Source organism: Ochotona curzoniae, unplaced genomic scaffold (genome assembly GCF_017591425.1).
Source record: "Ochotona curzoniae isolate NIBS_2020 unplaced genomic scaffold, NIBS_Ocur_1.0 contig_430, whole genome shotgun sequence".
Classification (NCBI taxonomy): Eukaryota; Metazoa; Chordata; class Mammalia; order Lagomorpha; family Ochotonidae; genus Ochotona; species Ochotona curzoniae.
In genome coordinates this window covers 13,508,128-13,533,071 of record NW_024466219.1, presented here as the reverse complement: position 1 = coordinate 13,533,071, position 24,944 = coordinate 13,508,128, and the positions used below count along the sequence as shown (strand labels likewise).

At 57.4% G+C, this 24,944-nt stretch overlaps 1 protein-coding gene across 11 annotated transcripts in view; it reads right to left on the bottom strand.

The window, feature by feature from the left end:
* The window catches only part of PPFIA4 (PTPRF interacting protein alpha 4), a 31,821-nt gene extending 7,175 nt beyond the window's left edge, over positions 1–24,646 (bottom strand). For 2 of the 11 annotated variants that reach the window (XM_040985228.1, XM_040985233.1), the window contains exons 1-24: positions 24,316–24,646; positions 20,648–20,749; positions 20,146–20,310; positions 19,880–19,954; positions 19,573–19,662; positions 18,918–19,109; positions 18,557–18,703; positions 18,170–18,304; positions 16,458–16,541; positions 16,116–16,247; positions 15,907–15,969; positions 15,316–15,407; positions 13,391–13,502; positions 11,711–11,919; positions 10,203–10,443; positions 9,817–9,852; positions 9,498–9,631; positions 9,167–9,333; positions 7,365–7,458; positions 6,973–7,054; positions 6,310–6,510; positions 5,590–5,652; positions 5,113–5,139; positions 3,449–3,624 (exon numbers count right to left, since the gene is read on the bottom strand). In XM_040985228.1, coding sequence (XP_040841162.1) covers positions 3,449–3,624; positions 5,113–5,139; positions 5,590–5,652; positions 6,310–6,510; positions 6,973–7,054; positions 7,365–7,458; positions 9,167–9,333; positions 9,498–9,631; positions 9,817–9,852; positions 10,203–10,443; positions 11,711–11,919; positions 13,391–13,502; positions 15,316–15,407; positions 15,907–15,969; positions 16,116–16,247; positions 16,458–16,541; positions 18,170–18,304; positions 18,557–18,703; positions 18,918–19,109; positions 19,573–19,662; positions 19,880–19,954; positions 20,146–20,310; positions 20,648–20,749; positions 24,316–24,549 — 3,053 coding nt within the window. In that variant the 5' untranslated portion in view covers positions 24,550–24,646. The remainder of the gene's footprint in view (positions 1–3,448; positions 3,625–5,112; positions 5,140–5,589; positions 5,653–6,309; positions 6,511–6,972; positions 7,055–7,364; positions 7,459–9,166; positions 9,334–9,497; positions 9,632–9,816; positions 9,853–10,202; positions 10,444–11,710; positions 11,920–13,390; positions 13,503–15,315; positions 15,408–15,906; positions 15,970–16,115; positions 16,248–16,457; positions 16,542–18,169; positions 18,305–18,556; positions 18,704–18,917; positions 19,110–19,572; positions 19,663–19,879; positions 19,955–20,145; positions 20,311–20,647; positions 20,750–24,315) is intronic. The other 9 variants (XM_040985232.1, XM_040985231.1, XM_040985236.1 and 6 more) reach the window with 7 other exon arrangements.
* Between the last annotated feature and the right edge of the window lie 298 nt (positions 24,647–24,944).

Sequence of the window (24,944 nt, the reverse complement as noted above, 5' to 3'; positions counted from 1 at the left end):
CCGGGACTCACTGCTCCTTAGCCTCCCCATTCACTCGGAGTCCTTCTTGGGTTGGGCTCCAGGAAGCCACAGGACCTGTGTCCTTAGCCATCTGAGCACCCCACCATTCCCCCAACATAGCAGGTGCACCAGGCCCACATCTCTCAGACCTTTGCACTGGCTTCTCTCTCAGCCTAGAACACCCCCCGAACCCCCCCCCCCCCGGTCTCTGCAAAAATCACCACTTCCAATGCCACCTTCTCAATACAATTCCTGGGGCTCCCGGTTCATCAGGCTGAAATCTGCAACACCTGCCACCGCCCCGCCCATGTCTCCTCGTCCACCTGCCAAGGTTTATTTTTTTTCCCCTAACATATTTTAATCTATTGACACAACCACATTGTCACTGCTGCCTACCTGTCCCAATTGCCACATAAGGACCACAAACACAGGGGACCTTGTGCTCAAAGGCCTGCACAAAGCCCTTAGTGCATCACGCAAGATGTGGCTCAGAGCACTCAGCCTATCCCAGGTGCTCAGTAAACACTTAACAAATAGTAACTGGGGTTAGTGTCATGGCATAGTAAGTTAAGCCTCTGCCTGAAGTGCTGGCATCTCATATGGGCACCAGTTCAAGTCCTGGTTGCTCCACTTCCCATCCAGCTCTGCTTATGGCCTAAAGATGGCAGTAGAAGATGACCCAAGACTTTAGGCCCCTGCACCCACATGGGAAACCCAGAAAAAGCTCCCTTTTTTGGACGAGCCCAGCTCCAGTCATTATGGCCATTTGGGGAGTGAACCAGTGGACAGAAGATCTCTCTCTCTCTGTAAATCTGCCCTTCAAATAAAATAAAAAAATCTTTAAATAGAAATGAATAAGTAATGATTAACTGAGGCAGCCTAAGGCTGACAGAGTCCGCTGCCACTGGTCCAAGTTCTCGCCTGAGGCAGGAGTCACTTCCCCAGGCTCCCTCAGAGCTGGTGGCCAGCGCCAGGGGACAGAGACTCATCAGGTGCATAGTAGCAGCACACCATGTCTGTGCTTGGGCTTTGCCAGCCTTCTCCGTCTATGGACACAGAGCAGAAGGGCCCTCCCTCACCCCTGCTTCTGGCTCCGTGATTGAGGCCACTGCTTTGGGAGACTGTGTCACACAGATGGCCCTCCTCCATCTTACTGAGAAAGCCCTTGGGCCTGGAACAGCCTCTTCTGGGCCCAGTCCCTGCCCCCACCCTCCATCCCTCGCCTCAGCAGGGAATATGACTGCAGATGCCTTCTGTCAACTTTCAACCTTGCCGTCATTCTCACTGCACTTTCTGTGACTTCCAAAGCTGTGGCTTGTGGCAAAGAGGCAAGACTCTTCAGGTGAAATCAAAGACTAAAGGTAGTACGAAGCAGCCTCGGCCTCCCGGGATGGCACCCCCCATTAGACTGGCAGCTCTCACCAATGTGCGTGTTTGCTCCACCCCCTGCTTAGAACACTGCGCTCCAAGGTAAATCAGCTCTGCCTCGGGTGCCAAAGGAAGGTCAGCCCATTCCACAAGCACCTGCTGACCACTTGCCTCCATCTAGAGTGCTGCTTTCTTGTCATGAAAATCATAATTTTGGAGGGGTCAGTGCTGTGGCATAGCAACTAAGGCCTCCACCTGAGGTGCCAGCAGCATGTAAGAGCACTGGTTAGAGTCCTGGCTGCTCCAGCTCTGATACAGTTCCCTGCTAATGGCCTAGGAAAATACTGGAGGATGGCTGAAGCACTTGAGTGCCTGCGTCCACATGGAAGAAGCTCCTGGCTCCTGGCTTTGGACTGGCTCAGCCTGGTCACTGTGGCCATCTGGGGAATGAAACAGTCAAGGAAGATCTCTGTTGTGTGTGTCCTCTCTCTCTTTCTCACACACACACACACACTCACACACACACTCACACACACACACACACACACGGTCTTTCAAGTAAATAAATAAATCTTGTTTAAAAATCATGACCGGGGGCCTGGCATGATGGCACACTGGTTAAAGGTCCTGCCTTGCACGCCCAGGATCCCATATGGGCGCTGGTTCTAATCCCGGCAGCCCCGCTTCCCTTCCAGCTCCCTGCCTGTGGCCCAGGAAAGCAGTCGAGGACGGCCCAAAGCTTTGGGACCCTGCACCCGCGTGGGAGACCCTGAAGAGGCTCCTGGCTTCGGATTGGCATAGCATCGGCTGTTGCACTCACTTGGGAAGTGAACCATTGGACGAAGATCTTCCTCTCTGTCTCTCCTCTCTGTATATCCGCCTTTCCAATAAAAATAAAATAAATCTTTAAAAAAAAAATCGTGATTGGGGCCCAGGGCAATAGTGTTGTGGTTAAAGTCCTCGCCTTGAACGTGCCAGTTTCCCATGTGGGCACTGGTTCTAATCCTGGCAGCCCCACTTCCCATCCAGCTCCCTGCTTGTGGCCTGGGAAAGCAGTCGAGGATGGCCCAAGGCCTTGGGACCCTGCACTTGCGTGAAAGACCCGGAAGAGCTCCTGGCTTCAGATTGGCTCAGCTCCGGCAGTTGTGGCTGCTTGGGAAGTGAACCATTGGACGAAGATCTTCTCTCTGTCTCTCCTCCTCTCTGTATATCCGCCTATCCAATAAAAATAAACAAATCTTAAAAAAAATCATGATTGAAAGACATTTCAAAAACACAGAACACGCTTACGAGGAGCAACATGGCTCCAAGCAGCGGCTCTGTGGCTGAGGCCATGGAAATGTCCAGTGCTCTGACAACCTCTGGCCTTGCAGGCAGGCCGGCACTCTCCCGGGCCCAGGCAGAAGGGTCTTGGGAAGGATTTCCACAGACAAATCCTCTAAAAGCCATGCACATCCCACTGGGCAGGGAAGAGCCATTCCCCGCCATCTATCACTGAGCAGGGACAGGTGCAGCTGGGCCTGGCAGCCTCTAGAAAGGGAATATGGCCATCTCCCTCAGCCTCCCTGGGGAGGCAGGGTGTCAGGGGAGGGGGGGGACTCAGGCCATCCTTGCAGCTCAGCCTCTTATGGGGGTCCCAGAAGCTGGGTTCACAAGGGTTCACTTTGGGTTCACAAGGTGGCCTTTGCATTGGACCCTGATGGTGGGAAGGACCCGAACCAATGTTCACCACCAGACCCACAGCGTCCACCTCATGAAGAGAGAGGAGAGGAGAGGAGAGGAGAGGAGAGGAGAGGAGAGGAGAGGAGAGGAGAGGAGAGGAGAGGAGAGGAGAGGAGAGGAGAGGAGAGGAGAGGAGGGGAGAGGAGAGGAGGGGAGCGGAGGGGAGGGGAGGGAAGGGGAGGGAAGGGGAGGGGAGGGGGAAAAGAGGTGAGAGGAGAGGAAGGGAGGGAAGATGCAAAGGCAAGGAGATAGAAAAGGAGGGGAGGGGAGGAGAGCACAGGAGACGCCTCTGGTCTGGGTAAGATCCGGAGCACTGAGGGAGCCCCACAAGGCGGGGCCCAGCACGAGCCTGGCTCACCGGTGGAAACTGTCCACCATCTTCAGGTGGACCCGCAGGTCCTTCTTGGTGAGGTGGTCCAGCATGCGGGCATCCACCAGGCACTCCATGAAGTAGCTGCGGTACTGGGGGAGCCCCAGGCTTGGCAGCCATTCATTCCCAATCCACTCATGGTTCATGTCTCCGTAAGCCAGGGTCTAGGGGAATAGGAAGAAAAGTCTCTGAGTGAGCAAAAGGCTCAGATGATTTTTCTAGTTAGAAGAAAAGAACCTCCCAGATTCATGAACTCAATACAATGTCAGGTCTTCTCTCCCTGCAAGGGCCACCAGTCGGGACATTGCCAAAGAGAGTCTGACCATCCAGATTGGCCATCTACACTAATGAGCAGAAGCAACCATGTGAAACCTTTCCTGTAGTGAAGCATATGTGCGCTCTGCAAGCAGCCCTGACCTCCTGGTTCTCAGCCAGCGCCACTCCCCACCATGCCCAGAGGAGAACCCGAGAGAAGCTCTGCTCTGAGAGACCCTCAAGGAAGGGCAAGGCTGGCCAATGGCAGTGGACAGGCCACACTCCATGCACTGAGGCCTGGCCCCTCCTGCAGCCTTCCCCAGGCACCCCTGCCCACTTCTGAGAGGCCTCCTTCCCAGAGCAGGTGCTTCCTGTCCACCCAGTGCTGCAGCTTAATAGGCACCCTGCATCACTCCTTCTTTATGATGTTTTTAAGATTAAACTCTGTCCTGCTATCTTTCCAAATCAAACAGTTGGTACACACACAAGTACATGTAACCCAAGTTCCTTAGCAAGCAAACAAACGCTGCTAACCTCTGTGGATGCCGCTCAAGTTCAGAACCCTATCACTGTCCACTTGGCCACATCCACCCTTCCCTCCTCCTTGCCCACCCAGCTCCCAGCTCCAAGAGGTGAACACTAGGTTGAGCTGCACCATGCCCTTGCTTCGAAAAAGTGTCTCACAGTTTTCTCACTGTGCATTGTTCTCCACAGCAAATTTACTCATTTTGCTTGCTTGTGAGTTTTAGTATCAGATTCTAAGACTCCTGGGGAATTTTTCTCTTCCATTTCCTGTTTCTCAAACCCCTACGCTTTCTCCTCTCAGTAGTATTCCACTGTGTAAAAAGTTCATGGCAGGTGTGTGCCAGGCAAAAAATAAGGAAACACATGATAAAACATTTCTAAACTCCATTTTCACGAATGATTGGAAGGCTCCTGTGACGGGCCTGCATCATCCCCTGTAATCAGAGTGTACTCCATGCTGCACTTGGCCTCATGTGCCCCTCGTGACGGAGAGCACCCCTGGATTTCGGGACCACCACCAGACAGCTTGGCTGCTTCGCGTCTCTGTGCAAACACGCTCACTGAAGGAATGCTGAAAGCGTCCATTGTCCTGCACCACAAGCTCCCAAGCACAGGCAGGGAGAAGAAGACAAACACCCACCTAAATCTCATGATTCCTACAAGGAGAGACAAACGTAAGGGGGCTCCTTCCTGACACCCTGAGAAACCAGGAGCTGGAGCAAGGGGCCCCAGGGTACTGGGGGTCGAGCAGGTGGGAGGAGAGAAGCTGTGTCCTGACGTCCGGCTGTGTGCAGGGGACAAATGCACACAGCACCCGGGGTCCCAGAGGAACGACCCCAAGGGAAGCAGCCCGTGGTGAGCCTGAGCCTTACCTGGGCCCAGCTGCCCTCCTCACTGTCCTAGCAGGAATCAACGCAGCATTGGGGAAAACAGATAAAGTCAGGAAACCCACCGAGAAGAGGGAGGGGACCGCGCCGCAGCTGCCAGGGTGCAGCTGACTTGGATCACGGATGTTTACAAGCATGTGTGTGGGGCAAAAGCACAGATCCGCGCCTGCCAGGCTCCACAGGCGCCAGGCCCAGGCAGGCACTCCTCCATGCTCCATGATCCTCCACCTCGGATCAAGCCCAAGGTCAGGGACTGGCCGCCACCTCCCACTCCCTGCAAGCAGAACCGGCCCAGGAACTCCCACTCCCATCCCAGCAGCTCCCAATGGCAGCTCCGTCCCCACACAGCAGGAGACCCACTACAGGCAGGATGGCCTTGGCACCCCCATCACCCATAGCTCCCCTCCTCCTCACAGGAGCCACTGTCCAAATCCTAGGCCCAGGGCCTGGGGCTAGACTCACTGTTTTAGGGGATGTTGCCAGAGTTTCCATCTCTTCATGGGTGACCCAGACATTCCCGGAAGACTGCAGGTAGAGAGCAAATCCAGCTGGTCTCCACATCAGGCCAGCAGCCCAGAGGGACAAGGATAAAGCCCCTCCCACGTGCTCCCTTGGTCCAGCCCCAGGAGGCCTGACAGTAGGAGACTCATACTAGACTCCCTTGGCCTAGGGAAGTGCCCCACACACAGCAGAACTCAGGAAATAAAACTGCATGGCTGAAGGTGAACACAGGGCACTTATTGGGACCTGCAGCTGACCCAATTCTCAGAGCTCAGGGCCCATGGATTGACCCTGGGGTTTTCAGAGCAGCCTGCTGTCCTGCGTCCCGGACTAGGACAGAGCCCACAGGTGCCCTACTCCTTCTGTTTTCCCCAACCTGGGAGAACACACAGTATGCCCAAATCTCCATCCTGGAAACTGTATGGATCTCACACGGTGGGGTAGAGGAAGACACGGAGCCCAGGCTGGTGGGTGCCCCAAGGGATGAGGACAACACGGCACCCAGGCCTCTAGAAGGCAGGTCATGCTCCTTGAAGAGGCAGGACCTGAATGCCCAGTGGGATGGGGACACAGGAGGAGGGTTCAGAGCTCTCAGCCCCCCAACACCAATGTAGGGAGCAGAGGTACCAGACGCTGTGCCAGGCCCTCTGGGAAGTCCTGGCCAAGGGGGAGGCTGCTCACCGTCCTGGAGGTGGGCGGCGCAGAGGGGCTGGTCAGGGACACCATCTCCTGGATGGCCAACCGGAGCTTGAGCCGGTGCAGGGCATTGCTGATCCCGATCTCCCGCTGGATCTCCGTGTCCGACAAGGCTGACATGATGGCACCACTCTTGACGTTGGCCCGGCAGGCTGCCACATACCAGGCAGGCATTCCCACCCAGAGCTGCAGACACAGGACATGAGGTGGGGGAAGAGGGATCGGGGCTCAGCTCCTTCCCCCAAGACCTGAGTCCCCAACACATCATGGGTCAGGACCCGACTTCACCCACAACTTCCATGGGGCACACAGAGCCCAGGAACTGGGAGGTATGGAGCTGGCCTCACCGAATCCTCTTCCCACCTTACAGACTAGAACCTCAGCCTGGGAAGGGGACAGGACTGTCTTGGCATTGCATGGTGGGCTACCCCCTGGGGGGCATGCATAAGCAGGATCCAGTGGCCTGGGAAAGTCCAGGCCGCTCCCCCAACCTGCAGTGCACTGGTAAGGAGCACCAGGGCTGTCACCAAGGGAGGTCACACATGTGCTTGTCAAGTGAGCAACACAGTGGGGAAGTTCTAGGACATGTCCCCTGCCTCCCTCACAGCCCTCCTTCCAGACACGACTGGACCTTGTGCCCAGGCTCACCTCTAGCCAGGAGACCACGGTGGGGCCATCCCACTGGGCAAAGGGCATTCCTTTTCTGCGGGCATCTTCAAGCAGCTGGTGCCTTGTGGCAGAAGAACAACACACTCACTGGCTCTTCCTCTCCTTCTCTCACAATCACACCTCTGCCAGAGGCCAGGGCTGGTGCCAAGGCTAGGACTCCCACAGTCCCTGCTCCTACCTTGGGCAACGTCATGCCCAGAAGTGGGGTGGGCAACCTCCAGGCTGTGTAGCCTCTGCACTGCCTCACCCTGACCAGCCTGCCCCACCAGGGAGCCCCAGGTCCTCCCCCTCTCAGTCCCTGCTGTCAGGTGGCCCATGAAAAGGAGATCAAGTGAGGGCTGAGACCCAGGCAGAGCCTGTGGGGCTCTTACTTTTTCTTCAGCCGTCGATCCTTCTCTGCCTGGGTGCCCAGCTTGGCAGGCACCAGGGGCTCCTGCATGCTGAGCTCGGAGTCTGTGAGCAGCACTGTGGGTGAGAGGAGGAGGAGGCGAGTCATTAGACAGCTGCACAACGAGAAACAGTCAAAAAGGTCCGAGGGCCCCCCAACACTGCAGGAGCCTTCCCTCAGCTGCTGAGCTGTGGGGAGGTGCTAGCCAGGGACAGGGCTGTCAGAGAGGTGGGGATGGAACCACGCTACACCCCTGCATGCATCCCTGCATCCAAGCAGCCCCAAGTGGCATTGGGTACCCCCTGCTCACAGTTTCAGCCCTGGTGGCATGTTCCAGCCACATCTGTGCCACCCTAGCTGTTAGACAGAAACTCTCTTCCAAGCCACAGAGCAAAAGAAAACCTCAGAACCAGGCATGGGCAACCTCAGGGACTCCGACAGCCTGACTTGGGGGTGTGGGGGCCGGCAATGGGCAGAGAAAGGTCCTCTCAGCCTCTCACTTGCACTTGCAGGAGAGGGGAGGTGTGTGGCTCATCCTTTCACCATCAATTGCCTCAAACTGTAAGATTGGTAGCCAAGCAACACAAGGCAGGGCACACAGAAGCCCTAAGGCTTCACGCCAGTCATTTCTCCCACCTGTCAAACCCCTCGGCTTCCCCACCCTGTGAGCTGGCAATGGGGGTCCTCCATCTTATTCTTGGCTGTAGCTCCCCCATCCTGTGCAGAGGGCCTGCTCCCCCTGCTCCTTCCTCTCCCTCCTCCTCCTCATCTGCCAAGAGCTATGCTCTGATTCACACCTCTCTGAGGTGTGGGAAGGTCTGATCGTGTGCTGGGGTTCAAAGGTTCCTTTCTTGTTGATCAGTCCCCACACCCCCCTCTCCATCCAAGAAACCGTGCTCCAACGGGTTCAGGGGACCTCCATGTCACCTCGTAGTCTGCAGGGGTGAGCTGGCTGGGCCCAGCCCCTATTCCTCCTACCCTCGAGCCATCAAAATGGCCTCACAGCTCCCTGCTTCCTCTGCCTCCTCCTCTCTCATTGGGCCCCCACTTGCCTCCCACTCAGCCCGGGGCCTGGGAGTAGAGGAAGCCATTCCTGTCTCCCAACCCCAACCCACCACCACCCCACTCTGAAGTCCTGGCTCCAAAGCACCCATCTTGGGCATCCCATGGTCTGATGACTGAGTCCCTCCTTTGTCCCTCTCTTCACACTTGGAGCTGCTGGGAAGCAGGTACTCCCACTCCAACACCGTACTGGAGCACTCAACAGCTGACTCCTTGGCTGACCAAGCCAATGATGGGAAGAGGAGGAGCGGAAGGAGGAAGAAAGCGAATGTCACCCCAATCCCTACCACCCCTCGACCTGGCTATTCTCACGGAGCTGACAATAATGCGAGCCTTGGCCCAAGCACTTTCCTGCATTTCAGATGCATATAGCCACCAGCAGGTGTTGTAACATTTTGAGTCCTGGGGGGCCAGATGCAGCAGAAATCAGCTCGCATCAAGAACCAACTCTCCTTTGGGTGTGGAGTCTCACCTTCTACAGGAACCAGCAGGGGAAATAAACGGCCACCCAGACAGGGCCTGGAGGGAGCAGAGGCCAGGACTCCCCACCTGGTGGTGCCAACGCAGACCACCAGGCCACAGTGTAAACAGAACCTCAACCCTTTCAGGCCTGAGGCTCGTCTGCCCGGAAGCTTCCTCCCACAAGCCAGATCAGCTATGCACCCTGGCTCTACCTCTCCCATGCCCACCCAGACTCCGCGCTGCCAGGAGGGGGGCAGAGACCATGGCCTGTGGCTCCATCCCGGCTCAGCTGAATCAGCCTGCCCTTCTCCTTCTTCCCAAACAGGCGGCCAATGGATGACTTGATGCCCTTGCGCTTGGCACCCTTGTGCAAGGAGTCCTGGCTGCTGTTGCTGCTGCTGGGGTTGCTGCCCTGGTCCTCCAAGGCGCTGTGGGGTTACAACCGGAGGTGAGAGGGAAGACAAGAAGACATAGGCTTACATCACAGTAGGGGCAGGGGAGTGACACTGCAGGGAGAACCAAGATTGAGTTGGTGCTGGGGTCAGAGCAGGTGAATGGTGAGCCAGGCCCAGCCAAGGCTGGTCCCACCTACCTCTTGCCTTCTTCCTGGCTCAGGGCGGGGTAGCCCAGCTTCTCCAGCCGCAGCGTCCTGGGTGAGGAAGGAGGAGAAGTCTCACATTTTATGGTGGCTTTATCCTCTCGGTTCTCTTCCCGAGACACTGGCGACTGAACAGACAGTGGGGCCGTCAGGGGGCAGAGGGAGTGATGCGGGACCTGCCTACCCAGCCCAGATGAGGCAGAAGCGGGGAGGCCTGAGCTCAGACCCCAGGGCCTCCGTAGTGGAGAAGCCCAAAGGGCCAGGCCTGGGAGCGGGTCACCCACTAGTACCTGGGTCCTTAGGCAGCACTCACCAGCAGCTTCCTCCTATGCTTTCTTAAGTCACTGGGCTGCAAGAGAGAGGCAAGGTACACTCAGATGCATGCTCTGGCTGCCCTTATGCCCAGCCCAGGGCAGCCCTGTAGTCTTGGGATTAAGACAGGGTCCAGTGTCTTCCACAGTCCTGGAGAGCAAGAAGAGGCTCGGGGACCCACAAGCCTGAGAGCCCCCAGAAGAGGACCTTGCAGGCTGGACGAGAGCCCAGCAGAGAAGGCACAGACACATTGGATGGCCGGCCACACCAGGGCCAGCACATTGTCACAGGAGAGAGATGCCAAGGCCCAGCAGAAGTAAAGGGAGTCCTGTGTCCTGCCCCCCACCGGTCACACCCCCACTGGTCACAGCCCATGGCAGCTCTCACCAGGGTCATGACCCCCATGCGGTCCAGGTCCTGAGCGGTGCTGCGGGAAGTGAGCTTGGGTGTGGAGCGGCCACTGAGTGGCGGGGATGCGCTGGCCAGGGACAGGGCAGTCAGAGAGGTGGGGATGGAACCACGCTTGCGCAGCTGCGTCAGATTCAGGGCCTCCATGCTGCCGCTGGTCACACGTGTCTCAATCTCCTCGGCTCGGAGTTCTGTGGACTCCTTCTCCTCCTGGATCATCCTACGAGGAGAGCAATATGGCCCTCACCCCCTGCCCAGCACGTCCCACTGGAAGCAGTACCCTAGGACCACACACTGAGGGTGTGTGCAGTGACAAGACAGCAATCTGGACAATGTAAAACAAACTGCCCTGGAGTCAGAATTCCTGAGCTACCCCAACCTAAAAGTGGCCTTGAGCTAAGCACATTGTTCTCTGAGCCATGAAATGATGGCAGGGGTCTAAGTTGGCAGGTTCCAAGTGCAGGACTGATAACTGGAACACTGAGAGTTCATTGGGTCCCAGGAAAATGAGAAAGAGAATGCTAGCTGGGGTGTGTGTCGGGGGGTGGGGAGGACCGGGGTGTGTGTTGGGAGGAGGGTGTGGGCACAGGCAGTCCTCAGCAAAGAGCATTTACATGATGCCAAGAGGCCCGGGGACGACCTGCCCCTACCCTGGGAGCTCACCTGTGCTCCAGCAATGTTAATCATGAGAGCAAATCCAAGTTAGTTTGTTTATTTATGTATTCTTAATCCAAGTTAGTTTAAATACGAAACGCTGGGAGTCTTACACCAGTATCTGTTTGTGTACATGTGCGTGCAGCAGGTGCGCCATGTGGTGTGTACGTGTGTGCATTATGTGTTTATGGGTGTACACTCGCATGTATGTGCCTTGGGTGTGGATGTGTGCACGTGTGCTATGTTTTTCAGAACTGATTTGTGAAATCCCAGTCTGCAAATCATTGACCCAGACAAGCTCCATAGCCAGAAACCTCCAGCACAGTCTAGATTTATCCCTGCTGCTTGTAATTAGCACCCATGAACTCACTAAAAAGGCAAGAGAAAGCAAAGGTTGGCCAACTCCCCTTGCCACTGTTGCCTGTCTCGCTGGGACAGCAGATGCAGCACAGTATAATTGGTTGGATTGTGGCTCTGCCACTTTCTGTGTGACATGGGGCAAGTCACTTAACCTGAAGTCCTGTTCCCTTACAGAACTGCCAACCTCAGCATGGTGGGACAACCTCAGCATGACAGTGACATTCACACAGCTCTGGGTGCACCTCTGTGGACAGGAGCTACATAATGAGTGAAGGGTTCCTAGCAGGAGTGCCTCTCTGCCAGCCCAGCCACTTGGCCAGCCTGGGAAGAGCAAGAAGCCCAAGAGTCTACCTGGGGCCTACCCTTCTCAGGCCAGAACTGGGCCAGAACCCTGCCTGAGGCCCCCAGAGTGGTAGCAGGTAGCACAGGCCCCTGTGCCCCCAGGCACCCGCCAGGCGCAGCCCTGCCCTCACCTGATTTCCGCGTTGATGGCGTCCAGCTGCTCTTGCAGCATCATGGCCAAAGTCTGGGCGTCTGAGTGGCCGCTGGGAGAGACAACGTCCATGGAGCCCACCAGACCCCCTGGCTCCTCCTCATCCACGTCAGAGATCTCAGGGTCACTGTCAAAGGCAGGAGTGGCCGTGGGGGCCAGCACCCCAGGCAGTGAAGACGGCTCCCAGTCCTTAGCAAGGGAAGAGTAAAGGAGTCGCAATGAGACACCCCAGGTAGAGGAGGTGCGGCCCCCACCACAGCTTGGACCCCGCCCCACCCCCAAACCCCAGACCTAGGAATTCATAGCCTACATCTCAGCAAGACTTCCGGATGGGTGGAGTTGTTTTGTTTGTTTGCTTTGCTTTTGGCACACTTACAGCTAAAATATTTCTGCTGTCCCCAAAGAAACCGGGGAGCCAGCAAGGGTTTGAATCTCAACTCTATAGCCCTCTGGGCCTCAGTTTCCTAATCTGTGAAATGGGAGTGGGAGGAGTACCTCCTGCTCAGGTCCCCACAAGGACCAAGTGAGAAAAGTCCTTGGCACAGCCTGGCACAAGATGCTACACAGACTCCCTTGGCACAGCCTGACAAAAGTACTGCACAGGCTCTCTGGATCTCTTTACCCAGACTTCCCGAGGACAACCAGACCAGAGAGCAAGGGAAGGCCCCTGGGGTCAGGGGAACACTTCTCAGAATCCATCCTCTAAACCTCTGCCATGGAGCTATGCAGCAGCACCAGCAGAGGAGCGGGCATGAGTCTGGGCTGGGAAAGCCAGAAAGCGGCACATGGGGCACAGAGGCTAGGGCCAGAGAGGGGCTCTGCCAGCCTTGCTCTGCCTCACCTCAGGCCCTCACTTCCCCCTCAGGCTCTGTCCCAGCTGCTGCTGGCGGCTGGCTCACCTCCTGGGCGGCCACTGGCTTCTGACAAACAGGAGGAAAGCAGCAAAGGGAAGAGGGGGAAAAAAAGAAATAAAGAAAAAACAAGAGCTGCCTTCAGACTGGACTGGATCATCAGACTGGGGGTTTCAAAGAGCAAGCGAGTCTGCCCCCATCACACAAAGACTTAGCTCCCTCATGCTCAGTCTGTCTTCCAGTGCCCTGGGGCTCAGGACAGAGCACAGCTACTAGTTACAGGACCAGGCGTGTCTCAGACCACCCATGGAAGTCAGCCCTCCCTGGCGTAGCTTCCCTGCTGCCCCTGCAGACAGCAAGAGCCCCCAGTCACAACTCAGAACACCCCAGGGGCCATCCCCAGGCCCACTTCCCTCCTCATCCCTCCCTCCTTGCTCCCAGAAACTGCAGCTTTTGTTCCAGAAGCCTTGCCAATTTCTTCTGCCCACCCCCACTCCACCGTGGCCACGAGAAACACACGCCTTGCACACCCAGGCACACGCACACACGCTTTGCTGGGGCCTCTGGGACTGACTGGATGCCTGCCAAACCCTACTCTGGCCCACCAGGAGGCCGAGGTGGGGCGGCTGGACACAGCTGTTGCAGCTGACGATGGCCCAACCCCAGGGCTGCAGCTGTCGTGACCAGTGGGGGCGGGGGGCCTCTGCAGCACACGCCAGCCATCTGTGTAACTAGAGCCAGGCACGCGGCAGGACTGACCCCCACACTCCCCAGGGAGACTCCCCCCACTGCCCTGTTCACCCCCTCACCTTGGCCGACTCCTCCCTCATTGATGATTTGTAGCGGCGATGCAGCCCCGGGGGTGCATGGGGGGCTGTGGTCAGGGAGAACCGCACGTCCGCTGCACTGCCCACGTGCGACCTTGAGCAGCCACAACAGACAGAGAAAGACAGCCATGAGGACTGAGGGCCCCAAGGGATCCTCGGCTCAGGCAGGAGAAGCTTTGGCAGGACCCTGAGCTACAGAAAGTGCTGGGAGAGTGGGAGATCAGGTTCATTTTTGGTGTTCTGGGGGTCAGAAACAACCAGGGGAGAAGGCTCTTAGGCACAGCTTCCCGGCTGGCCCTCAAGAAGGCGTTTCTAACAGCAACAGTTGGCTCATGATGCCACTGGTGGCTTCACGAAGCTGAGCCCCCAACACATAGGCTTCCAGGCCACCTGACCGGGACAGTTAGGAGGAGGACAAGGGTTCTGGGGCAGGTTGGAAGGGAGGACACCTAAAAGTTCCTATAACTCTGGGGGTCTTTGCTTCTTGATCCTTCCCCCAGCAACTTCCCTCAGGGCTCCCCATAATTGGAACAGAGTCTTTGGCTCAAATTCCCACCAGGCACCCCCCTTCCCCAGGAAGCAGTGGGAGGCTCCTGGTGCTATTCCAAGGTACAGGATAGGGATCACCATTGTGACTCAGTGGGTGAAGCCACAGCCTGCCACGCTGACACCCCATAGGATCACTGGTTTGCGTCCCAGCTGCCCACTTCCAATCCAACCCTCTGCTAATGGGCCTGGGAAAGCAGTCGGAGATAGCCCAAGTGCTTGAGTCCCTACGGCTACATGGGAGACCTGGAAGAAGCTCCCAGCCTCTGGCTTTGGCCTGGTCCAACTCTAACTGTTGTAGCCATTTGGAGAGCAAACCAGCAGATGGAAGATCTTTCTCTTTCATCTCTCTCTCCCTTGCAAATAAATCACTATTAAAGACAAATACAAATCTTAAAGACCCTTTGCCTGCCCCAGGGTCTATCCCAACCCTGAGACTGCAGGATCTGCATAATAACACACTGGAAGCCGCTCTGGCAATATTTCTTCACTGGAGAGACCCAGAGCAGTAGAGCAGGGTGAGGCAGCTGCAAGGGGAGGGGAGTTCAGATGCAGCTCCACGATGGGTCCGGTGAGTCTACAACTAAAGCCAAGAACCCAGCATTAGGAAAGCACGTGGCTTGCTGTACTCCAGGCCATGCCTTATTCACGGATAGGGCTTCCCTCCTGGAAGCTGGTCCCACCGCCCAAGACCACAGGGATCTGTCTACAGACTAGCATGCTGAGAACTCAGCCCAGAGGTGTGAACCTGGAATGGCATCCTTCTCACAGACTTCACCTGCTGCCACAGGTAGAGAACGGAGAGCAGGCTTGAGGTCCGAGCTCAGTGCCAACCATTCCACAAAATGGGGAGGAAAATCTAGTGCCCCAACACGTGGGCTGGATTCAGACATGAGGTAGAAGGCTCCACGGTATTTCACGGTGCTCTCAGGAACAGGGAACTGTGAGCAGCTGAGCAACAAGGCAACTCAACCTTCAGCACTCCCAGCTGCCACCTAACACCTGTCAGCCACCTGAACCTAGCCGGTCCTCAATGCTCAACCAGCAACTGTGAAGACAGCGCAAACACAGCTGCAGCAGCACTCCCTGCAGTGACCTGGTGGAACATAGCACCCAGCGCTCTGCAGAGCCTGTGCCAAGAGCCAGTGTGCAGGTGCCAAGGCCATGGGGAAGGGGCATCACATGACCCCTGGCCAGGCCTCCCTCCTCTAACCTGCCCACATGATCGAGTCCCCTAAGCCTCAGCACCCACCCCAGTGCCCAGGACTCTGAGGTTCTATGCGGTCCTTTGGTGGAAGGGTAGGGGTGGGGCCCATCTGGGACCCCTGACAACACATATCCAGCTTCCCACGCTCCAGTACCTGGAATGGATGCCATCCACAAATGGCCCCCCTCGACCCTTCAGCTGGTCCACCTCTTGGCGCAGCTTCTCAATCTCTTCAGACAGGCGGCCCTGTGCCAGGCACAACCAGAGAGGGGGTGGGCCGCAGAGGGAAAGACAGGGGAGAGTCAGGGACAGAGAACAGCAGAGTTGGAAAGAAGCAGAAGGATGCACTGCCAAGGTCAAGGCCAGGGCCCTCAGACTAGGCCCAGGGACAACACCAAAGAGAAGTGGGGCTGCAAAGTGAGCAGAGTGCTGGGCAGGGGACCGGGACTGGCAGAGTCTGTCTGTAGAAACTCTCTCCTGGGGCAGCAAGGGGCTGCCAGTTGCCCCCACCCCAGACTGCATGGCCATTGCTGACTCCTGCCCTTAAGCTGGGAGTGGGAAGCCCCACCAAACCCTGGGGTCTGTCTGCCTGCCCTATGTCTGTGCTTCTGCCCTCAGTCCTGTACCTGTGAAGAGTGGTGTGTCCCCTGCCATGCGCTATGATGCAGAATAACACAGCAAGGTGTGTACTGGGGCTGACATGCACACTAATACAGTGTGTGTTGGGCCAGCCACCAACGGCTACCTTGTGGTGGTGCTGCTCCTCGATCTGCCGCTGGGAGCTCTCCAACTCCTGGATCAGCGTGTTCTGGTGGAGAGCAACTGTGAGCCAAGGACTCCCCAGGCCCAGAGCTGAGCCTGTGTGGACTCCACGCCCTCAGATTCCACCCACACCCTCATCTGCCCCCTTCCTCCCGACGGCCATGCCCACCCAGGCCCCTGGGTCTAAGGCACCTTCTCTTCCAAGGCTGCCATGCGCTCCTTGAGGTGCAGCTGCAGGCGCTCGTTGGACTCGCTCAGCAGCCGGTCCACGGTGTCCGACAGTCGCTTATTGTGGTCCTCATTCATCTTCTCCCTCTGGCGCACCTGTATAGCCAACACATCTGCACCAGCCACCCGGAAGCCCCACAGCCCTCCCGGGGGGCCCACCACTCCAACGCTCCTGACCACTCTCTATGACACATTCCTGGCCAGGCCCTTCCTCCCTGGCCCTTGTACAGACCACCACAATTGTGGGGAGGGGAGGAGACCTGGAGAGGAATGGGCGGGGCTTAGAGCCCAGCCCAGGGCCCTCACCCGAGCCAGCTCCTGGTTCTTCTCCTCCAGCTGCCCTTCGAGTTGCCGCAGGTGCTCCTCAATGTTGCCATGCCGTTCTTCAGCCTAGGGGCAGGGACAGGTCACCAAATGCTGGAGTCCTCTCTGGCCCCCTCAGTCCCATCTCTCAAGCAGCTGTTGCCAGGTGGCCTGAGCATCCAGGTCTCAGTGAAGCTCATTCCACCACCAGCCAGCCCAGAGCAACCTGCCCTCACCACTGCCTCTCTTCCCCCACACACAGATGCCTGCCAACTTCCCCCATCCCCACCATTTTCCCACTGACAACCAGCCTTAAAACACTCCTGGAGCCAGCAGCTCAAGAAGCTGCAAGACTTCCCTAGGCTTCTAGAAACAGCTCCAGCTGGTAGCACAAGGGACCACAACCTTCTTACTGCTTCTCAGAAGCAATTATGAACAGGGACGGGGGATGGCTGGCCCTGGTCCAAACCCTTGCCAGCTGCACACATGACTTTAGCTTCCTCAGCTACAAAACAGGGAAAAGCAACCTCTGTGCCCACTTGGGCCACTGCAAGGGCAATGAGAGACAACCCAGGGCAGGTGCTTGGAGCAGAGCCACTGCAGCCATGGCCATGGTCACTAACAGCCCAGACAGAGGCGCCTCCCTTTGTTTCCTCTTGGCTGCTGAGGCAGGGTGCCCACTGCCTCTGCTCACAAGATGTCCTAAAAGGTCACACAGTTTCATGGTCAGCAAACCCCACCAGGACCCCAGGACAGACGACCCCCTCAGCCCATCCTCTGCTGACAGTCTTTGGGAATGTGCAAACACACACACACATACACACACACAGAGCCCCTGCAGCCCTCCCTTCCAGGGGCTGCAAAGACCTCAGCAGCGCCCCCCACCTAGACCAAGACCAGCATTCCCAAGAAGAAGACACTGAGTGTAGTTAGGGAATGGTGACACCCCCCCCCCCCACCAGGCCATGAAGCCAGTCAAGGGCAGGAGTACTCAGTCCTGCTGAGACCGAGACGCAGCAGACCCTGGGCTGCAGAGCCCCTGAACTGCCACAGGGCATTCGGGCCAGCCTTCATCCTGCACAGCCTCCAGGCCCAGTGCTTCCTTCTGTCCAGGGCTCAGGGTATAGCGACCCTGCATCAGAACCCAACCTGCTGAAAGACACTGCCAAGTTCTGATGAACATGGGCCTGACTATGCCCAGGGCTTTCCTCGCGTTCTTGGTGCCCATGTCTTTGCAGCCTGCTCACTTTGTAGAATTCTTAGCAGGGAAAGCTGGCTCCCCATTCACTAAAATCCTGCTGGCTTTCAGTCCTCCTGCAGCTGGAGCCCTGGCGCCACCAGGATGGTCTGTAGCTTACAAGGCTTCAGTTGAGTGAATGTGCTCACCCTGTACCCCAACCGCCCCCCCTCTCCATGGATGGGGAGTCATTCATCTTTCCAGAGACAGGAGTCTTCCTCTGTTCCCTGCAGCCCCACACCAAAGGAGGACCTGGCCACAGCAGGGGGACTACAATGGCTCCATCCTTTCTCCTCACAGTGCTTTGGCACTCCTTCTTGGGGTCAGTTGCATCACTGTGGGGTGACAAGGATAGGATTACTCTTCCCACTGCCAGATGCAGGCAGCGTGGCAAGTGGGTGTCGAGATCCCGACCCAAGGCGCCTCCATCTCCCTCCTTCCCTGCCCATTTGGGACACCCAGCTTCAGGCTCACTTGCCTTGGTGAGGGCTGCGATCCTTTGGGCCAGTTCAGCCTCCACCTCGGGCAGCGTCTCTGCCTTGCGCATCGTCTGCTGAAGCTTCTGCTCGGCCACCTCCAGCAGCTCTTGCAGGTGCCGGGCCTTCTCCTCACACTGGCAGGGTGGGGGTATGATTCAAAAGGGAGCACCAGGCCCTACCAGCCCCAGCAGCGAGCACGGGACAGGTCAGAAGCAACAAGGGACACTACTGGTTCTTAGCTGCCCTGATGCCTGACTTCCCAGACTCTGAGGTCACCTATTGGATCTCAGGGGCTCCTGGGCCACCAAAGGAAGGGTCTAGACAGACCCCCCAGGGGCTTGAGGGTCAAGTCCAATGCCCACTCCCGCCCCCTGCGAAGGAGTAACCTGGCGGTGCAGCGACTCCTTGTTAGCCAGCTCGTTCTCCAATTTGTCATTGAGGTCGTGGATGGATGTGGCCTCCCGCTGAGCAGCCAAGTAGCGTTTCTCCAACGTGGTGATTCGCTCCTCCATGTCCTCTTTCTGGGCCAGAGCCTGGGTGGAAGCAAGGGGGACAAGGAGAAGGCCCTGGCTGGCACCTGCCCATCAATAGCAGCTGGCCTGACTGCCCATCAATAGCAGCTGGCCTGACTGTGACCGCCTTCCTGTCCTTCCTCCTGATGCTGAACCCACCCTAGCCCTTGCCTGGCCCTCCTGCCACACCCTCCCCTCCCCATAAAACCTGCAGTGACACGAGCCCCACGCTCACCTCCCGCAGGTCCCGCTGGTGCTTGCTACTAAGCTCCTCCGACTTGATGAGGTCCCGGCGGGCTGTGCCCAGGTCCTCTTCCAGTTCAGCTACAGCTGCTGTCAGGGTGACCAGTCGCTCCCGGGCCTGGCTCAACTCAAAGTTCTGCTTCTCCAGGAGTTCCTGCAGCTCTTCTGCCCGGCCCGCGCCATCCTCCGGGCACAGGGAGCTATCAGTCTCTGAGGAGCCAGGGACCCCTATGCTCCTGCCCTGGATCAGATCAGAGATCTGCCCAAGCCTCCTCCTCACCCCTCCCCAGCACTAGAGCTCATGGGCCATGACCCAACACCCTTGCTCTCCAGTTTCCAGTCTTGCCCGCTATCTCATTTACTTCCTGTCACCTGTAAAGGCGGAGCAAAGTCTCAGAACAAGAGGGGACCTCGCCTTCTGCCAGCTCAAGGGAGCTGGCCTCTCACAGTGAGGAAAGACAACGGTATAAGCCCAGCAGGTGGGTGCCTGAACAAAACTCCAGATTCCTTTGTAGATGAAGTGGGAGGAATAAAGAAGTGGGACTATTGCAGAAAGCCTCAAGTTTGCTTCAACCCAGGCAGCACATGGCCTGTGCTCTGCATTCTTGGGGTGAGTGGGTACCTTTGGGGCATTTTCCAGCACCCACCTTCCACAGGCGTTTTGGCCCCATGTCCGTCGTCCCCTCCTCTTCTGCTGCTCCATCCCGGACCCCGGACCCCTGCTGCAAGGCGGACACCTGTGGGCACATGAGTAGAAGACATGAGACCCTTTTCACATATTCCAAATCTTTCTGTGTGCCCCAGCTCCTAAAAAGAGCTGCCAGTCCGAGCCTGGGCCATTTGTCCTCAGACACTGCATGGAGAGTCTGAGGCGGACCAGAGGCAAGGATCAGGGCAGCCTGGGCTTCTGGGAACTGCAGGGCACAGGCTGGCCCGGGGCCCCGTGCCACCTACCTGCTGGTGGGCTCCTGCTAGTTGCTCTTCCAGGGTAGTAACCCGCTCCAGCGCTGCCCGGAGCCGCTCTCGCACCTGCTCAAGGAAAGAGGAAATGGAGGAAGAGATGGGGGCCTGTTCTATGGCCATCAGGCAGGAAGATCAGGGGCCTCCAATTGCCTAGAGGGAACCTCACAAACAACCTTGAGCTTGGGCCAGAGGTGGGAAGGAACAGGCTCTGAAGCCTCTGCAGGGGACCCCAGCTGGAGTGGCCATGGAGATGGTACCTTCTCATCCAAGGCCTTGTGGTGCTCAAACAGAGACTTGAGGGCCTTGAGCACCTCCACCTCGCTGGACACGCCCGAGGGCGACTGTGCCTGGCGCTTCACCACCGTCATCCTCAGGGACCGCTCGTGGCGGGACACCAGGCACTCCAGGTGCTCCAGAAGCAGCTGGCAAGGAGCAAGAGTGAGTGAGGGAGAGGAGTGAGTGTTGGGAGCCTGGGCCCTGGGGGTTGTACTCAGGGCCCACCTGCTCACCCAGTGCACACGATGGTCAACCAGGCACCACTGCAATATAGACGTCTTTTGGACCGCACAAGAGCTATGGCTCCAGTGATGCACCCACCCCCACCCAGCTGCCCTGGCCTCTCCCCAAGGAAACCAGCACTGTGGATAAATGGACTGATGACCACCCCCAGGTGCTCTTCTTGCCTGCCCTTTGGTCATGCCTCAGCCCTCCCATATTTACACTAGCCACGCCCACTCATCCCGGGCCACGCCCACTCACCCTGGTGTTATTCCTCTCTGCTTTCAGCTCTGAGATCTCTTCCTCCCGCTCCAGAAGCTGCTCCCTACACATGCTCAGCTCCCGGGTCAGGGTGGCAAATTCCTGCAAACATCAAGGCCCCTCAGTGCCTGGGGATGTGGCTCCTGTGCAGGGTCAGAGCTCCTCCCACCCACCTCTCTCAACTATTTCTCCCCTACAGGGCATTGTAACGCCAGCATAAGTGTCCCCAGAGGGCTGTGCGTCTGAGTCTTCCGTGCAGTCTAAGCACTGTCAAGCACAAGGGTGAGAGAGGCACTGGGCATGCTTAGAGTGGCCTTCCCCTTTCTCCTTCAGCTCAATGACACTTCACTGAAGTAAGTGACCAAGGATAGTTCTTCCCTCTGGCTTAGGGGAATGAGATCTAAACAGAAGTTACTGGGTGTTGGGGCCAGAAGAGAAGGGAATTTTGAAGATGGCATTGGAGCTGGATGTCCTAGGGCTCTGCAAGCTGCAGGTGGGCGGTGAAAGAAGAGGCATTGAGGACAACTGCCCCACAAGTCCACCCCGTGCTTCAGCTCTGGCTTCCGGGAGGCCCTGTCCACTCAAGCCAGAGCTGCCTCTCAGGCACCTGAGGCCAAGACAATTGCCCTGCCCTGGCTGCACCCCACACATCTCAGGGTACCCTCACAGGGTACCCTCTGCTGCATGTGAGGCCCTTGGAGGTGGAACAGAAGGGAAGCGACTGGCCCCACAGTCCCAGGCCCAAGGAATCCCATTTCCCAGACATCAGTGCCCTCCAGAAAAGGCTTCAGGTGCTTGGTCCACCCTTTGTGGCTGTCTCAGGAGCAAGTGAACAGTTGTCAGTGAGGCCACCCCACACCGTAGCCTCCCTTGTACACCAAGGACCAAGCACCACAACAAGATGCCCCAGAGCAGCTCCTGCTCACAGCTCCAGGACAGGCAAGGGGGCAGGGAGACAAGAGTGAGGAGGGAAAATGGGCCAGGGTGCCGCAGCCCTGATCCTACTCCTGGTTATCCTAGGCCACAGCCAGGGAACTCAGGGTCCAGCATTGCACACCTCCTGGACTTGATGCTGCTTCCCTTCCTGGCCACACACAGGCAGGTGTACAGCAACACACACCCACTCAGGAACACATGCATGCACACACAGACAGGCATGCACTCATGGATACATACACAAATAAACATATGTATAAACACACATGTATTATAGACACAAACACACACCTATGCTCTGGAACACAAATGTACATGCACCTATACACCCATGGACACAGGTGTACATGTGTATGCTCATGCGTGTGTATGATGGACACACATAAACACACGTGCAGGTATGCTTGCACTTACACACATGTGATCCATACCACAGATCTGGTGCTCTCCTCACACAAAATCAGCTGTCTCCTCTGTTCCCTCTCTGACGCACGGCCACCAGGACAATCTCCCAGAGCATAATGCTACACATTCCTCCTTCACAGAGCCCTTCTGCCCACCCCAGGCCCAGGGGTCTTGGATCCTCTCCTAATGCTGGTCCATACTCAGCCGGGTTCCTTCACCTGACAGTCCTCCCACCCACCCACCCTCCGTGGCCACCAAGGAAAGGTTCATCTTTCCAAGCCCGTCTCAAAGCCAGTGGCCTCCCTGGGTTAAATGTTTGAAGCCGGGGTTAAAAGCAGCAGCTTGGGAACTATTGCTCAGCCACAAATGTGGGAGGGAACCAGGTCCTGGGCTGGGGACACAGAGATAGGAAGGGTCCAACTGTCATGTGATGCCCTCAGCAGGGCTTGAAGTCAGGTAGGCCAGAGTACAACTCAGCTGTGCCTGTCCCCACGTGACCTTGGGCAGGGTGAGGCAGGTGGAGCCCCAACCCACCCCTGCTCCTCACCAGGATACCACATGACTCACTTTTTATCTTAAATGCTTATTTATTTGTTTATTTCTCCACATGAAAGGTACAGCAATAGAGAGAGAGAGAGATCTTCCACCTGTTGGTTCACTCCCCAAATGCCAGCAACATCCTGGGCTGGGGCAGCCCAGTTCAGGAACTCAGAACTGCACTCAAGGTTTTCAGCATGGACGGCCTTGGCCCAGGTCCTTGAGCCATCATCTGCTACCCTCCCCACCACTCAGGACACAGGAGCAGAAAGCTGGAGTGGAAGTAGAACAGCTGGAACTCAAACCAAGCTGGTGATACAAGCAGTGAGCTAGCCCTCTGCACCACCACACCCACCCCAGGGGCTTCCCATCCTCACCCGTAATACAGTGCAGTGCCGACTGCCATCACTCTTAGCAGGGTGGGATGCTAGGCGCAGGCCTGCAGCTATGTCTCCTTCCCTCCTGCAACCCTGGAACCCTCCCCACGGGCTCAGGGCAACTTATGCCATGCATGCAGCACCAGGTTTCAATATTTATCTCTCTGTTTCCCCTGAGATGCAGAGGGCAGCATAGGCACACGGGCACTGAAATGCCCTGGGCTCAACATGGGAGTCTCAGTGCACCTAGGGCCTGGCTACCAGGCTGAGCTCACAGCCTTTCCGACTAGCAGCAGACACATGGTCCAGGACCCGCTAAGAGCACACATCTCAACAGGGGAAGCCGAGGGGGGCAGTGGGCAGGAGGCAGCCAGAACTCCAGGGCCAGTGTGGGGAGGGGACACAGGACACAGGGGAAGGGAGCTTGGCTTCCCATCTTCAGACCTCTGCCACCTGCTACCTGGATGACTCAACCAGGAGCGCTCTTCTGTGAAATGGAATGATGGTGGAGACAGCACCCACATCTGGGTTGTGCGAAGCTGGCAAGACCATCCAAAGCATTAAGTACACAAAAAGCACACAAACAGGGGTGGCTGCCTTGCGGTAGGGGCAAGGGTTTTATAGAACTTGACAAAGATAATTCAGGGCTGGTTCTGCAGCGTAGCCCATAAAGCCACTGCCTGTGACGCTGGCATCCCATGCGGGCACATACGTATCCCAGCTGCTCCACTTCCCATCTAGCTCCCTGCTAATGTGGCTGGGAAAACCAAAGGAAGATGATCCAAGAGCTTGGGCCCCTGCCATCTCCACAGACAACCTGGATACAGTTCCTGGCTCCTAGCTTCGTCCTGGTCCAGCACTGGCTCTTTGTGGCCATCAGTGGAGTGACCCAGCAGGTGGAAGATCTCTCTCTCTGTTTCTCCTCTCCCTGTAACTCTGCCTTTCAAATAAGTAAACCTTGAAAAATAGAGGGGAATCAGGATTTCTGGCTTAGAGGCCCAGCTCTGCCTGCCAACTCTCTATGTGAGGTCTCTTCCTTTTTCCATCTGTGCAATAAGGAAGCTGGACCCCATGCTAACTAGGGCTGCCTCCCCTCGCCATGCTCCCCAAAGCCACCTCCAATGGGGAAGCAATGAACAGCAAACAAGGGCTGTTTCTTTCCGGTCTAGGGTGCCACCTACTGGCGTCCCGGGCTCACTACAGCTGACAATTAGGGCTGAGTTTTCCCTCCCGCACCAAAATCCCAGCCGATCCTGCCGGGAAAGGCCACTTCCAGACTGAGGAGCTTGGGAAATCAAGGGTTGGAGTGAGGGCAAAGGAAACTGGAGCGTGAATTCTCACGGCTGATATGCAAACGGATGCAGAGGAGCCCAGAGCCCGGCCAAGGGCGGATGCAGACCCCTCAGGCCTTACCTGGGGCAGCGCGGAGTTCAGGTGGCGCTGCAGCTGGTCCCGCTCGTGCAGTGCGTCCTGCAGCCGGCCCTGCGTGGCGGCCAGGGTCTCCTGGCTCTCCCGCAGGGACTCCAGCAGCCGCTCCCGCTCGTCCAGCATGTTCACCATCAGCTGCTCGAAGTTGGCGTCCGCCTCGGCGCCGTGTGGGGGGCCCAGGGGGTCCCCCTCGTTGATTGTGGGCATCACCTCACACATGGTGAGGGCGGACAGTGGACGGGGAAGGGGCTTAGAGGGGCGCTTCTGGGAGGACCCAGGGCCCGAGGCTCAGAGCGGGCAGCGCCAGACGAGTGGGCAGCTGGGCAGGGGCTTCGGCCATGGCAATCAGTTGCTCCAGCTCTGAGCGGGACCTGGGAGCGGGAGCGCCCCTGGGGACCGGAGCTGGAAAGCCTGACCTCTCCTCTCAGGGTTGGGGCTGGGTGCCCGGTATCCCTGGACCAGCGGGCAGCAGCGCAGTGTGGCCATGACAGACAGGGGCAGCAGCGCTGGAAGACCCCTCTTCTCTCAGAACGAGCCCCGGACGTCGGGTCTAGCGACCTCCATGGCTTCTGGAAGGCGTTGCGGCCTGGCGGAGGAGAGACGGCGGTGAGGAC